General features: G+C 41.0%; 1 protein-coding gene across 3 annotated transcripts in view; it reads left to right on the top strand.

Annotated features, from left to right (window-relative positions):
• The window catches only part of ARSB (arylsulfatase B), a 305,283-nt gene that overhangs the window by 223,657 nt on the left and 65,139 nt on the right, over positions 1-16,487 (top strand). Inside the window, exons 7-8 of one of the 3 annotated variants that reach the window (XM_069096302.1) lie at positions 5,803-5,925; positions 7,924-11,672. The exons of the other annotated variants lie outside the window; for them this stretch is intronic. Of the exons in view, the coding sequence (XP_068952403.1) occupies positions 5,803-5,925; positions 7,924-8,189 (389 nt within the window). The 3' untranslated portion in view covers positions 8,190-11,672. Of the gene's footprint in view, positions 1-5,802; positions 5,926-7,923; positions 11,673-16,487 lie in introns of those variants that run through there. 3 annotated transcript variants of the gene reach the window in all.

Here is a 16,487-nt window from a genome sequence, read left to right as displayed (position 1 = left end):
CTGCATATGCTCTTCCTAAAGAGCTCTTGCTTGGACCAGCCATTCAGGACAGTGCAGATCTTAGTGGAAAGGTATTTGGCATGGAGGATGTGGGCAGTGGGGGTGGACAGGTGTATTTACCTGACTTTGTGCTATGTGTGTAAAGCCTTAAGTCTGATCCACTGAGTCAGTGTGGAATGCAGCATTCATCAAGCTGCAATTTTTGTTCTTCAGAAAGTCTTCACGAAGCCAAAATCTGCATCATGAAGTACATGAGGATTAGAAAACAGCCAACATCTTTCATCACTTTAGTCTTTGACTTACTATTTAGACATTTTACGTTTCTGTTTTGTGTATGTTTGGGAAGAACATGAATAGATGCGACATGACTACATTTCCCCTTTTCTGTTTATAATTTCACAAATCAGATACCCACTTTATGTAGCAAACATCCTTCCATATCAAAATATGACCTTTATATAAACTTGGTTGATGTAAATAATGAAGTTGTCCATTTTTGCTCTAGCATGTACATTAAGAACACACTTCCTATGATCTATAGCCTCACACATCTTGGCCACCAGGATCAACTGTTTACTTTGGAACCAAAACGTACCCAAACAAACAGGGAGCTATGAGTATGAAGCAGTCCTTCCTCTGGTACCAAAGACTTGTTGGTGTGAGACTGTTGAGACTTAGAGGTCTGAAACCACAGATGTTTATTTGCTCAGTCTCCAGTGTATCTCTGTAATGACCTTGTTTTAAATGGTGACTAAGCATTGTGACTACACTGCCCTTTCAACACTATGAAATATAGTTGTGCAATGTATTCCCAACCCTCTGGTGATCTGAACTGGATTAGGGAGGAGCACATCAGGCAGAAGACATTTTATAAAAATAAGGGTAGCTAGCATTATAAATAGAAAGAAAGATATCAAGCTGAACATTATATAATCATAATGAACATATGGCCCTGGAGAAGAGATAACAAAACTCATTTCCTTCACCTCTTAGGGGTGTGAAATCTAACCTGGACTTAAACTGCTGGTTTTTCTGAGCTACTTTTTGTTTTTTTTTTCTTTTTAAAAATCTTTATTATAAGGGATGGTTCTTTGGGTAGGTAGAGAAATGAAGAGGGATATATTCAGAAATAAAGATGATGCAAAGATCAAAAAATAGCCAAGCTTGACCATGAAGGAAAGAGGAAAAAATGTAACCTTGTCCCTTATTTGCAAAGATGAAGGACTACGGGTTTGGGACACTGTGGATTTAGTCAATGTGTTGGGTTAGTTTTGATTTTTCCCCTTGTTTTCTATTCTTTTTTATTTTTTTCTATTCTATTCCTTCTATTCTATATAAGGCATGGGATTTGGGGTAAACATTTGAAGGTAAAGTAAAAACAAAAGATATCTGTCATTTTAAAAGTATCAATAAAAAATAAGATTCTCTTAAAAGAAATAAAAAAGGTAGTCATATGGATGAAATCCCATTAAAGCCCTCCATTTATACATAGGGATAGGAGCTAGACCCAGGATTTCATTGTTATAGGGAACTACCAATGCAGACGTTACCTTCTTTGAAACTTGTAGTCTCACATGGAAATATGTTTTACATGATTGTGCATATGTAACCTATATCATATAGCTTACCATCTTAGGAAGGAGGGGAGAGGGAAGGAGAAAATTTGTAACTCAAAATTTTATTTAAAAAAAAATGAATGTGGGGTAGCTAGGTGGTGCAGTGAATTGAGCACCGATCCTGGAGTCTAGAGGACCAGAATTTAAATCCTGCCTCAGACACTTGACACAATAGTTGTGTCACCTTGGGAAAGTCACTTAACACCAATTACTTGCCTTTCTCCCTCAGGAAAAAAAAATGAATGCTAAAAATTGTCTTTCCATGTAATTGGAAGGAGATATTATTTAAAAGCAAAGAAAGGAACTTGTAGTCTTAGAGAATTGACTAGAGCTTATAGGGCAAGTGCCTTGTTAAGTATCACCTAGACAGGATGTGTCAGAGGTGAACTTGAACCTAGGTCTTGCTGGCTCAGAGCCAGCTCTCTACTTCTGCCTCATTTGTAGATAAAGAACTATAATGGGGGCAGCTAAGTGGCACAGTGAATAGAGCACCAGCCCTGGAGTCAGGAGGACCTGAGTTCAAATCTGGCCTCAGATGTTTAACACTTACTAGCCCTGTGACCTTGGGTGAGTCACTTAACCCCAATTGCCCTGCCTTCCCCCCTCCAAAAAGAAAAAAAAAAGAAGAACTGTTATGGGAATGGGAATCTGAAGATCTTCCCTGCCCCTTGGCCTCTTGATAGGCTTAAGTGACTCTGGGAACCTTCCCTGATTTGAAAATATACTCTGCCCCCTAATAGGCTGAATGTGGTCACAAGGAGCCTGTGGCAGGAGGCTTGTTTTTCAGGAATGCCCACACCTTGTTGCTTCCTGATTGGGCAGTGGGTTAAGAGGGTTGTGACATTCTCTGAGCCAAGAGAAGGCTATATATACCCTGGTGTGAGGTTTTGCTTTGGGGCTCACTTTGGGAAGAGTTGTGTGATTTGACCAGATGAGACTCTGAGCAGCCATTGAGCCCTCCAGCTTTGAAAACCCAGATGTTGGTGCTTCCCTGTCTGGTAACTGACTAGGTATGGATGTAATGGTCAGACAGTTGGAAGCCTTGTCTGCTGGGCTGTTTCTCTGTCTGTACTTTTTGTCTGTTTGTATTCTCTGAAGTTCAGGGTGCTGACTTTTCCCCCCTGAACTAGGTAAATGATACATGTTTGATTAAAGCAAGATTGTTAACCCCTTCTGAGTTGCTTTCCTTTAGAAAAGCAGATCTAAGAACCTGTGCTACCAGCCATCTTGGGTATGCTAGGGTGCTTGCTGCTACAAGAACACAAAGCACAACTAATATTTGTTAAACCAATAGCTTAGGTGCCATTTTAAAAAAACCAGTCAACATTTGCTAAGTGCCTACTATGTGGCCAGGCCCTGTGCTGCATGCTGGTATAGTGCAGGTGTTCAGAGCCCAGCAGGTGTGGGACCTTGTGTTCCATACTGAGAAATAGAAAAAGGCACAAAAAATCACTTTTGCCCTCTAGGACCTTATAGACAGAACATTTCAATCATTTTTCTCCTCCAAGCATGAAGGCTCTAGGAATTAGGTCTCATTTCAAAGAGCTGTCATAACCACTATATACACAGACAGACAAATAGGAACTTAAAACCTTAGGCTATAGTCACCACAGCTGGACCCTGAGTTTTGACTATTCAGTTCTGGATGAAGTCGTGCAAAGTATATGTTTGGTACCAGTCCTCCAGCTGTAGGCCAGAGACATGACTACACACCAGCTCTGTGCCCAAACTTGTACTTTGCACTCATAGCCAAGAGAGGCGATGTGGCACAGACGCCAGAGGGTGAGACCAGAAGATCTGATGACTAAACCACTCAGTGCCCTGGGAAAGTCTTGACGCTGTGGATATTTTATCAGTTTGCATCAGCAAAGTAAATTGTCCTCCTGAAAGTTGGAATCACTGGCCTGGACAAGTCCATGTTTCCTGTATGCCCTGAACAAAAGAAATATACCACTTTTTAATTATCAAAAATAATTTATTTCAGAGCAGCTAGGTGGCACAGTGAATAGAGTACCGACCCTGGAGTAAGGACGACCTGAGTTCAAAACTGGCCTCAGACGCTTAACAATTACTAGCCAGGTAACCTAGGGCAAGTCACTTAACCCCAATTGCCCTGCCTTTCCCCCTCCAAAAAACAAAAAAAAAATTTTTCACAAACAAAATAGATGTTTTTATATTTTAATTTGAACACAAGGGTCTAATCACCTACAAAAGCACTCATTTGGTGTCTGAACAAGACAAGGAGGTGACAGTGGCTCCTTAAAGGTTACAACAACTGATTTCTCGATTCTAGAAGGTTCTAAGCACATTCCAGGCAACAGCAGATGGTGTGATCACTGAGGAAAAGCTGAGCACAGAGAAGTTCATTATCAGATCTCTGGCTAGTAGATGACTTTTTTTTTTAAAGCCCACAGCAACCACTCATAAAATAAATCAAATCAGAAATATACCACTTTTCAAGGTACAACTAAGGGTTCAGCTTTGGAACATTTGGCCTATAAGTCCATATTCAATTAAAAAGGAAACTTATTTAATGAAAAAGCATTTTAGAGTGCTTTCTCTGTGTCAAGAATTGGTGATACAAATACTAAAGCAAAGAGAGTCCCTGCCCTCAATTAACTTAATTTCTAGGAGAGAGGGGGCAGAGAGACAATACATATAGTAAGGACCAGAGGGGAGTGTATGTGGAAAGTTAAGAGGTGGTGAGTGGAGCCAAAGGGCAGTAGATTGACATACGCTTTACAGTAACAATGACAATATTGATTTAATTATGATTCTTGAACCAGAAGCGCAACTAGGTCACATGATGTAGAGAGTGCTTTTCCTGGAGTCAGGAAGACCTGAGTTTATATTCAGCCTCTGATACTTGAATAAGTCACTTATTCTCTGGTTGCCTCAGTTTCCTCATCTGTAAAATGGGGATAAGAATAGCACCTATCTCCTAGACTTGTTATGAGGATAACATGAGATAATATTTGTAAAGTTTTATTATGTGGGAGTAGGAGGAGCCATAGAGGGTTTTAGAGAAGCAGCAAGAGTACTGGTGAGATGGCACCACAGCCAGAGCCCATAACCCGTCAGGACAGTGAGGCCTCATGGCAAGAGTTCTAGGTTAAGTTTTTCACCCTGGGCAAGTCACTTAACCTAATAGCACCTACTCCTCAGGGTTGTTGCAAGGATCAAATGAGATAATATTTTAACACACTGAACACAGTGCCCTGCATATAGTAGGCACTTAATAAATGCTTGTTTCTTTCCTTCCTTCCTTCTTCTGGAGCAGTAACCAGCAGTAAGGGTCCCTTACCTTCTCCCTTTTCATTTTGAGTGGGGCAGGATGAACAAGTATGGATAGGTTGTGTTCAGCATCACACATTATGTATCCCTAAAGTCCTCCAAAAGTCCTCCATTTTCCTCTCAAAGGCAATGAGATCACTCAATTCCTGCATCCTCTTAGTGACAGGTGGCTTGACCTAGTGGAGCCAGGGCTGGCCTCAGAACCAGGTAGACCTGGGTTCGAGTGTAGCCTCTTATATATGCTGACTGTGAGCCCCTGAGCCATTCACTTAACTTCCTGGGCCATGTAACTCACAGATGATGTGCCATTCTTTTTTTTTTTTTTTAATTTATGGAATAAAGCAAGCATTTCCATAACATAGCACAATAAAAAAGATGATTGCACATGAAACTGAAAATCTCCTATGCACAACTTGTTATTTCTTTCAAATATGTAACAAGATTATCATGTGAATTTTTTTGTCCCCTTCCCCCAGTGCCACCCTCAGGTGATGTGCCATTCCACATTGGTAGAGGGAGTTCCCTCAGCAAGAAGTTCCATATAGCAGTGAAATCACAGGATTTTAAACACTCCTCCCCCCCAAAAATACAACAGAACAATGTATAACTCTAAAAGCAGGGCATAGATATGTTCAAACTAGATTAGGGTTCAGATGTCTTCGGAATGCTTCTTCTCAGTTGTTTGGGACACACATTTAATATTATTATAGCTTTTTATAAAATATAATAATAAAACTATTTAATGAAGAATTCATTTCCAGGGCAGGAGACCTGTTTACACTCCAGTGTTGAATCAAAGCTATTTAGTGTTCTGAAAGAGAAATTTAAAGTGGATCTATAACTGTATGCTATTAAAATTTCAATCTCATTCTTCCCTATTGTTTCCTTTCAGGTCCAGGAAACACTAGGCCTCCCTCCAAGGGTGATTCCTTTCCTATAACACATTCCACCTTCAATGTTTCTATCCATGCAGCAATTCGATATGGAAACTGGAAACTACTGACTGGCTACCCAGGTAGTAAAATTATCATAAATTTCCAGCTATGATAATCAAAATGAGGACAGGGAGACTGTCTTGTTATATTATTTGCAACCAGTAGTAGGGCTTTACTCCCCTACTTTCAATTCCTTATCTTACCCCCTTCTTTTTTCCCCACTTCCCTTTGCTTTCTTCTCCTCCCTCCCCAAATTCTATCCCTTTTCTGCCCCTACCCAGATACCTGGAAGGCTAAAAATGGGCTTTAAAATTTTTTATGATCCTTCATGCTGTGTGGCAGAAGGAAAGTACTATTTCTTCAAGGTTTTCCCATCCCTCTTTTGCTAGGCAATCTGTTACCAATTATAGTGCATTCACTGTTACTATTTCCCAAGTTTTTCTGACTGTTTGTGTTCAAGATAATCAAGCCAACGTTTACAAATTAAACCAATGACCCTTATCATTTTCTTTGAGCTGCTAAATGAAAAAAGTGAGTTTAATCTGCTGCTTTTTACTAAAACCTTTGGAAATTGATTCTAAAAAGGAGGGAAAGAAAAACTTTCTCCCTAATTTTTTGAAAGGCACATATTTTAAATGCCTGCCACCATTCCACAATATCTAATGAGCATTCATTAAGTGAATGCTGTGGGCAGGGACATGCTGGAGGCACCACAAATGACAGCAGACAACCAATTGCTAAATTTTCAGTCGGAGTATTTGTACCCCAGAAATTGGCAGTTGCTGCAAATCAGGTTTTGATTTTTTGTGTCTATGGTTGTCTAGTCTTAAGAAAGTGTTAATAATGCAGATTAAACCTAAATGTGTATTATGAGCACATTTTTTCCCCTAGAAGATGGTTCTTAAACATTTATTGACACATCCCTGATTATATCAACCATGGTGCTAGTTTTTAAGGATTCAAAGAAGGAAAAAAGTAACTGAAAGAAATTTATATTCTATTGGAGATAATCAACATGAACACAGAAAAAGAAACACAAATTTTATATATTGTATGTAATTTCCAAGGGAGGAAGTATTAGCACTGGGGAGGCTTAGGTTTCCTTTAGGAGGTGGCCCAGGATTAGAGCTTTGAAGGAAGCCAGGCATTCTCCAAGCAGAGATGAGAAGGGAGGCCCTTTGAAGCAGAAGATAGTTATGCAAAGGCATGGAGATGAGAAGTGGAATGTTGTATGTGAAGACTGGCAAGAAGTCTGGGATGGCAGAAGTAAAGAGTAGGTGAAGAGAACGAATGGGAAATGAGCCTGGAAAGGTCGGCTAGAGTCAAATGGTGGAGAGTTTTAACTCTAGCCTCTATCTCCAAAGTGAAGGGCCATGTCTGGTCCCCAAGAGATATGTGATCAGCTAGTCAGAAAGTAGAAAGTTGGGTCACACCTCTTTCCTTCTTAGGATAGCCAATCACGAGGCTTTTCTCTAACACGATTATACTTACCCTCATTCCCCAACATTACCGTATTCTGTCCCCTGTCTCCCCTGTGCAGGCTCCCAATTTCTACCTCTTTACTCGATATCACTGCCAAGTACCACTGGAAAGATTCCTGCCTTTCTACATCCCCTCTTCTGTCTCTCACTTCATCTGTGACCTTGGCAGGAGTACCTCAGGTGGTGTGTTCTGTGCTTATGGGTTCTCATCTAGGTGACATTGGTCTTGAAGTCAGGAAGACCTTAGCTCAAATGCAGCTTCAGACACTTACTAGCTGTGTGACCCTGGGCAAGTCACTTAACCTCATCTGCCTCAGTTTCCTCATCTGTAAAATAGGGATAATAATAGCACCTACATCCCAGGGTTGTTGTGAGGATCAAATGAGATAATATTTGTAACATGCTAGGTGGCACAGGGAATAGAGCACCAACCCTGCAGTCAGGAGGACCTGAATTCAAATTTGGCTTCAGACACTTGACACTTACTAGCTGTGTGACCTTGGGCAAGTCACTTAACCCCAATTGTCTCGCCTCCTCCCTCCAAAAAATAAAAGGTTATACTGGGCCTTCTCTTACTGTTTTGTATTTCTCTAACAGGCTGTGGTCACTGGTTTCCACCACCATCTTCATCCAAAATCAGAAAGCAACCATCACCTGACCCACCAACCAAAAACCTGTGGCTTTTTGATATACAACAAGACCCTGAAGAAAGATATGACCTATCCAGTAAACATCCCAGTATTGTTAAGAAGCTTCTGGCCCGGCTCCAGTATTACCATAAGAGCTCTGTACCTGTGTTCTATCCTGACCAGGATCCCCGCTGTGATCCCAAAGCAACTGGAGTCTGGGGACCATGGATGTAGGATGCGAATGGGCCCTCTCACCTGAAGACTGCCGCTCAGGCATCCAGAGTCATGTGACTTTCACCCCCTTTGTTCTGCCCCAATCCAGGGAGCTTCACTGACTTCTCAGTCCTAACCAATAGTGGGCCCCCATCTCACCCTCAAGGGCACCTAAGAAACAGATACATTCTGGAGCATAAACTCTTGCTGTTCTTTGACAGGGGGAGGTTTCAAAAGCAGGGGTAACTTGGTTCATCCCCTCCTTCCTGAGAAATTTTACTTCAGATAAGAAGCTCTAATTGAGTCCCTCAGTCAGGGAGGCAGCCTGCTGAGTTTGCCTAGCAAGTCAGATACTAGATTTCACTTTTGCCAAAAGCCAGGTTTTATTGGAGAGTGACTCGCATTTCATGCCATAAAAGAAGGGAGCAGACAGTTGTTCAGTTAACATTGGTAAAAGTTTTCTGTTTCTCTTTCTCTCTCTTCCTTTCCCTCCTCTCATTTTTCTCTCTTGCCTTTTCCCACCGCAATTCTCCATACTCTGCTCTTCTTTTTCCCTTCCTTCTCCCCCCCCCCTCGTTCGTCTTTCTCTCCTACGCTTATTGTCCAGCTTTTCCACCAAAATACTTCTCTTTATCCTCCTCCCCTCCCCAACCAGATAGCTTAAGAGCTTTCCCTGACTGTTCATTGTTACAATTCAGTGCAGCATTGCAACACAAGCTAGGAGTGGATCATGGCCCACTTTTTCATTTTTTGGTCAGATGATTTTCCCAAGCCTTGCTCATTTTTCTAGTATTTCTTGCTACTCCATAAGGGTCCTTCTTCCTACCTAGAGCTTCCTCATCTGTAAAATGAGAGGGTTTGACTGCATGGTTTCTAAAGTTTTAAATCTATAATCCTATGTGTCTGCCTGTTAACAGTGTGGTGGGAGTTCTCCTTTTGGATAGATGGTCACTCTGGAGTCCTGAACAGCAGAGAGATTTTTGAACAGTGCCAATCATCGCATCCCTTTTCCCCATATAAACCAGTTTTGTGGCATGAACCACAGTGTTATTGAACTTTACTGAAGCTACCACCTGTGCTCCCAGACAGTGGCCAAGCTTGGCTCTGGATTGTTTTAGCAAGCTCCTTTTTTGTCACTGGCAGAAAGGATTTGTTTCTTGTTTGTTTTAAACAAAAAATGACAATCCTAACTATGTCACTGACTTAATAAGCTTTCCCAAGTTGCGTCCACATGGATACACACTAGATTATAAATCCCGTTATTCTTGGGCTTCAGAGTCTAGTGATGGTGCCCAGGCTAGTACTCAGGAATTAGGAGCAGTTCCAGAAGCACATGGGAGCTCAGATTGTGTAGATGGCTGATTTGAGAAAGCACTGGTCAGCATTGATGGCTTAAGGCTTGGAGAAAGCAAAGGAATGGTGAATTGGCATGCTTCTTTCTACTCTCATCCTTGGAGCCAGAGTCTAGGAGTAAGAGAAGAAAGGAAGCATCATAGTATATAATAGTCCTTAAATATTTAACTATAGTTCTGCTGCTGTGGGTCAATGTGGCTGAGCTTTCAGGGCTCAGAAATGTCTGTGGAAAACATTTTTCACTTTTTCTCAGTATTGCTTTATTGAATGAAGGTCTTACCCAGAGAGGATGCTGGGTCAACAGCCTACACTCCAAAATTATGAAAATGACCTGCATGCCCAAAGGATACTTTTCCAGAGTTGAAATTGTGATGAAGTATCACTCTGTAGCAAGGTTATCATGCCCCTTCTAGAAGTTAAAAAAGATGGGGGGAAGAATAGAGAGAAGACCTCAATGTTTTCATGCTTGCCAAGTGCATATTACTCCCCTCTTTCCCTGTATCACTACTATCAGGGAGCTAAGAGATTTGTACTGTGGGACAAGAAGGCAGCAAGCCACTGCCAGGGGCTTCTCCCCAACTCTGAGGCTAGCTCTAGCCCAAGCTTCTGAACTGGTATTAGACCAGCTGGTTAGACTGTCATGGCTGAGCAGTGTGTTTTTTTTTATGAGGAGAATTGGATGAGACTCTTTGTGGCAGTGTAGCCCTGAGGAGTCTGGGTATCTGAGTGTTGGTGTGTCCCGGGGAAAGTCTGATGTGTTACGCTATGCTATAAGTGCCTTAGCTTTCAGGCACAGAATACCACCAGAAGACTGGGCAGCAGTAATACTGTGATCAAGTCTGTAATCATACCTTATATTTACTACCTATATTCTCACTTCCTGCTACCAAGTAGAAAGGAGGAGGAGGAGCAGTTCATTATTTGTCCTCCAGAACCCATATTGTTCACCATATTATCTGACGTTAGCTTCCTTCTTTTGAGGTCAGTAACAACTTGACAACAACCTCAACAACACTTTCTGAGTTCTTCCCACTTCTCTCGGGTGTACCTATATCAGAGGCATTGAAATCCTGCGTCTTTGTCTGCCAAGAAAAAAGATGCCAGCTATCCAATTCTCCCCTTTTGTCCATTAATTCAAAAGACAATAGAAACTAAAATCATCAAAAAAATTTCATGTAGATCACTAGATAGCTATCTTTGTGTTCAAGGCACTGTTTCCTGGTCGTGCCAATGTTTATTTTGTCAAAAATTCCCTGGAAGGAAAAGGGTTTACAGCCCGTTACCACCCTTCACCCCAGGTTGTAGGTTTCTCTAGTCCTAGTTTCTTTATTGCCAGTTTAAGTTCCAACATGGCATACACAAAAAAGTGGTTGTAATAGATATTTAGGAGGAAATGTAGTTTATCTAGCAAATGCTAAGTTTGTGGAAATAAACTGGCATGTAATATTTAGGTTAAGGGCTGTTGGTGTTGCTTAATGACCTTCAGTCTCTCTAGGTGAAAGATTACAAAATTCCTTGGTGTATATTAGTAGAGATGTCTCCCCAGGGAAGCTTATATAAGAAAAACTTCATTTCTAATCCCATGGGACTCTGTCATTTATTAATCATCTGACCTTAGGTAAATCACTTAAACTCTCAGTTTTTTTCATCTGTAATTGAGAATAATTGCCTACCTCAAAGGATTGTTGTAAAAATCCAGTCACTCAGCCAGTGTATTTATTAAGCACCTACTGTGTGCCAAGAATCGTTCTAGGCATCAGGAATAAAAATAAAAAAAGAATGAAATTGTTTCTATTCTTAAGAAACATTGGAGCAACTACCTACATATACATATACATGCACATATATGTAAATACAGAATAAATGAGATGATATATGTGAATATGCTTTACATGCTGTATAAAATGCCCTATACATGCAAAGCATCGTGATTTGGGCCTTAAATCTTTAGCTGTAATGAATATCTAGATAATCTTAACATGCACAAGAATTGTGAATGAATATGAAAGTATTGAGTACAAATATTAATGTTTTAATATGAAATTGTTCACTTTTGAGGAGTATGGTTTATTGGAGTGTTTTATTTGGCAACTATGTGGATTTACCTGGTTTGAGAGCAAAATAAAGTGAATTATCTTTTTAAATGTAAAATCTCTGTGTGGAGGCTATTTATATCTATCTATATGTAGATATAGATGTGACTCATGGATAGATAGCATGCATGTGTCAGATCTTAGGTCTGGGGAAAGTTGGAAGAAGACTGTTTCTGAACCACCATCATGCTAGCTAGCAATGGTCAAGGACCCCCAGAGGTTTCCGAGAGACCTATCAGCCTAGAATTAAATCTATCTGCTATCCTTGAATATTTCTAAAGGCCTTTAAGTCTAAGGGTACAATATTAGGGGTCTAGAACAAAAGCCAGTTCCTTGATGACTCTCAAGATGGGGGGGAGGGTTACACTTAACTTACACTTACTTAGCTTAGTCCTTTCTCATCATATGCTCATTACACAGAAGACCACAAATAGATAAAAACCATTTGTCCAAGCAAAACAGCAGCCAGAACTTGGAGTTCTACAGGTTAGATTATGCCAAAGAATATATAAGATGCATTCTTCAGCTAGGTATTAGATAAATCTCAGTTCAAACCAGGAGAGAGGGAGAATGATCTCACCCATGGGAAGCCCTCTCTCAACAGTCTCAGAGAGAAAGTAACATGATGTGACCAGCTCCTACACATGTCCGTGCGTCCAAGGGCTCAGGCCTGCCATTCAAAAGTCTTCCTCTTCCTCTACTAACTCCCCAGGGCTTCTCTTTCCACATGTATCTATCTCCTATGTCTCCAGAAGTCTCTACAGCAAAATAAAGTACGTAGATAGACAACATTTAACTAGGTGTTGTCAACCAGTCAACAGTCACATCTTCATCTGTATATGCAGAATGAAGCACTGAACTGTCTCTTCATAAAATTGCCTCAGGCTTGAGTAGAAACAGCATGACATAAAACTATGACACTGACCTGGAAATCGGATCTGTGCTTACAACTGAGATTGTAAATACTGGGGGGGGGGGGGGGGGGAAGAAGAGAAAAATAAAGGGAGAAGGTGAGATTGAAAGCAAATAATGTGGCCTACCTGTCTAAGGAATATGCTTCATTTCATTGAAGAGACTTCAAGAGAGATAGGAGATATATATATATATATATATAGATATATATATGTACATATATATACTTGGTGTAAAGAAACATTTATTTTTTTCCAAATGCTTTATTAACTTCTGATTTACATCATTTCCGCCAGATTTTGAGTTACAAATTTTCTCCCCGTTTTTCCCCTACCCACCACCCCAAAATAGCAATCCCACAGGATATCCCCTCCTCCAATCTGCTTTCTCCCATATTTTCTCCCATACCCCTTTCAACGTTTCCAGTGGATCACTATGCCCCAGTGTCTATATATCTTATTTCCCAATTACATGTAAAATAATAGTAATAATAGTATATATATATTTGAATATTTGATTTTAAAACTTTGAATTCCAGATTCATTCCCTTCCTCCCTTGTCACCCACCCTTACTGGGAAGATAAGCAGTTGAGTATAGGTTGTACATGTGTGGCTAATGCAAAACAATAACATAGTAGATATATTGTAAAAGACTGACTATATTTCCCTCCCTTCTATCCCACCTCCAACTTGTTCTATTCTTTGCTTTGATCCCGCCCCTTTTCAAAAGTGGGTGCTTCCAACTTCCCTCCCCCACAGCCTGCCCTCCCTTCCATCATTCCCCCTCTCATCCCCTTCCCCCCTGCTCTCCTGGAGGGTGAGATACCCTATTTAGTGTGTATTTCATTCCCTCCTCAAGCCAAATTCAATGGGAATAACGTTGACCCATTCCCTTTTGCCTTCCTATTCTTCCCCTCCATTGTAACCATTTTCCCTTGCCTCTTCTATATGAGATAGTTTACCCCATTCTGTCTCTCCCCATCTCCTCACATTATATTCCTCTCTCATCTCTTAATTTCACCTTTTAAGTATCATCCCTTCCTGTTAAACTGGTCCTGTGCCCTTTATCTATTTATACCTGTAAACATATATACACATTCACATATGTATTCATATGCCCATATACCCTCATATATAGACACACACACACACACACATATATATATATATATATATATATATATATTCCCTTCAACTACTGGGAAAAGTTTCATAAGTTGTAATTATTGTTTTTCCATGTAGGAATGTTAATAGTTCAACTTTGATAAGTTCCTTTTGATTTCTTTTCCCTCTTTACCTTCTAATGCTTCTCTTGCTTCTTGTATCTGAATGTCAAACTTTCTATTCAACTCTGGTTTTTTCAGCGAGAATGCTTGAGAGTCCTCTGTTCCACTGAATGATCATATTTTTCCTGAAACATGATACTCAGTTTTGCTGGGTAGGTGACTCTTGGTTTTAATCCCAGATCCTTTGCCCTCCAGAATATCATATTCCAAGCCTTTCGATCCCTCAGTGTAGAAGCTGCCAGATCCTGGGTTATCCTGATTGTGTTTCCACAATATTCAAATTATTTCTTCCTGGCTGCTGTAATATTCTCTCCTTAACCTGGGAATTCCAGAACCTGGCTGTAAAATTCCTAGGAGTTTTCTTTTTGGCATATTTTTCAGCAGGTGATCGGTGGATTCTTCCAACCTCTATTTTGCCCTCTGGTTCTAAAACATCAGGGCAGTTTTCTTTGAGAACTTCCTGGAGGATGATTTCTAGGTTCTTACTTTGATCATGGCTTTCAGGTAGTCCAATAATTTTTAAATTATCTCTCCTGGATCTATTTTCCAGGCCAGTGGTTTTTCCCATGAGATATTTCACATTGCCTTCTATTCTTTCATTTGTTTGGATCTATTTAACAGCATCTTGATTTCTCATAGTCATTAGCTTCCATTTGCTCCAATTTAATTCTGAAGCAATGATTCTCCTCATTGAGCTTTTGAGATTCTTTTTCCATCTGGCAAATTCGACTTTTTAAGGCATTCTTCTCCTCATTGCCTTTTTGAGCCTCTTTTACCATTTGAGTTAGTCTATTTTTTAAGGTATTATTTTCCTCAGTCAGACTGTTGACTCTCATTTCATAATTTTCTTGCATTGTTCTCATTTCTCTTCCCAATTTTTCTTCCACTTCTCTTATCTGCTTCTTAAGGTCTTCTGTGGCCTGTAACCAGCTCACATTTTCCTTTGAAGCTTTTGCTGCAGGAGTTCTGACTTCACTGTCTTCTTCCTATTCCATGCTTTGCTCCTTTTTTGTCCCCAAAATAGGAGTTTAATGTTAGAATCTTCTGTCTGCTTTCTTTCCTTTGCCTGGTCATGTCACCCCTCAGTCACTTCACCCCTGGGCTTTTTGCCACTGTAGGACTCTGCCACCAGACAGGGGAGCTTTTGTCCCAAATGCTGGGGTTTTCTCAGCTGCTGGAGTTATTAGATGGGTGCCCTCTCTGAGGTCTCCATACGCTCTGGCAAACTCTACACACACCCCAGGACCTCCACCCTAGACTGCAATCCAGATCCAAGCAGGTTAAAGCAAGAGTGATTACCCCTCAGACTGGTGCTTGGTCCCCCTATACTCTGCAGGCCAGGAGCTGAAGCTGCCAGGTGGCACTGGCTGGCTGTGCCAGCAACTCAGCGGCTTCTCGCCCTGGGGGGCAAAAGCCACGCACTCTCACTTACTGGGTGCCAAAGTCCAGACTGCTCTGACCTATCACTTTGTCCTTTGCATCTATGTGTTGATAAATCTGGAAATGGCCACAGCTGCTGCTGATATGGAGTCCCTCTGACTAGTGGCTGGTCAGGCCTGCCCTGGGGCTAAAGCCTTAGTGTGGGGCTGGGCTCAGCTCCCAGAGCCTGCCTGCCGGGCTATCCTCAGTGGGAGATTAGTTTCTCTGTGTCATTTTGTGGGTTCTGCAGCTCCAAAGTTTGTTTAGAGTCCCCATTTACATGGATTGGGGAAGGTGGAAGCCAGAGCTGTGGGGAGGTCCTGCTTCTACTCCGCCATCTTGACTCCACCCCCCCTAAAGAAACATTTATTAACTATTAGAGCCATCTGTAACTGGAATGGGCTGACTTAGGACTCCTAACATTGAAAGTCTATCAGAAAAAGCTGAATGACCACATTTTGGGAATTTTATGGTGTTACATAGTAGATGCAGCACTTGGCTAAGAGTCAGGAGACCTGAGTTCAAATACCTTTTCATATACTTACTGAATGACCATGGGCAATTTAATTTCAAGCAACCTCACTGTCCAAATCAATAAAATGGGAATTATAATAGTGTACCATTTATATCATAGAATTATAAGGAAAGTCCTTTGCCCAACTTAAAGCATGATTGGGTATCTGTTTGTCTAGATGGCCTCTATAGGGGTGAGGAACCTTTTGACCGAGTCCAAGTTTTATAGAACAAATCCTTTTCTTAAGGGGATTTGTTCAGTGAAGTTTGGATTCAGTCAAAGGGTGGCACTCGTGGACCTAGAAGGCCATATGTGGCCTTGAGGCCAAAGGTTCCCCATCTCTAACCTATGAAGTCCCTTCCAACTGTGATTCTGAATGCTGAAATTTATTGAGCTGGCGTGTCAGAAAGAATGCCAGAATATATGTCAGTTTTCAGTCTGAGCTCTGTTGTTAACTACCTGAATGGGTAAATCACCTAACCCCTCTGAGCCTTGATTTTCTCATCTACAAAATGAAGAAGATTACAAGATCATAGGTTTGAAGCTATAAGGGACCTCTGAAGCTGTCCAATCCCAACTCTTCATTTTATAGATGAGGTGACTGAGCTCAAATGACTTGCCCAAGGTCACACACCTAACAGACAGGCATCATGGCTTGAACCAGGTCCCCTGACTCCAGAAATAATATTCTTTCCACTCTACTCACTACCTACATATACATATACATGCACACATATATGTG

Source organism: Petaurus breviceps, unplaced genomic scaffold (genome assembly GCF_028583685.1).
Source record: "Petaurus breviceps papuanus isolate PSGF00001 unplaced genomic scaffold, PetGlider_PUasm1.0 229, whole genome shotgun sequence".
In the NCBI taxonomy this organism is placed as follows: domain Eukaryota; kingdom Metazoa; phylum Chordata; class Mammalia; order Diprotodontia; family Petauridae; genus Petaurus; species Petaurus breviceps.
This window is presented reverse-complemented; position numbering and strand designations above follow the sequence as displayed.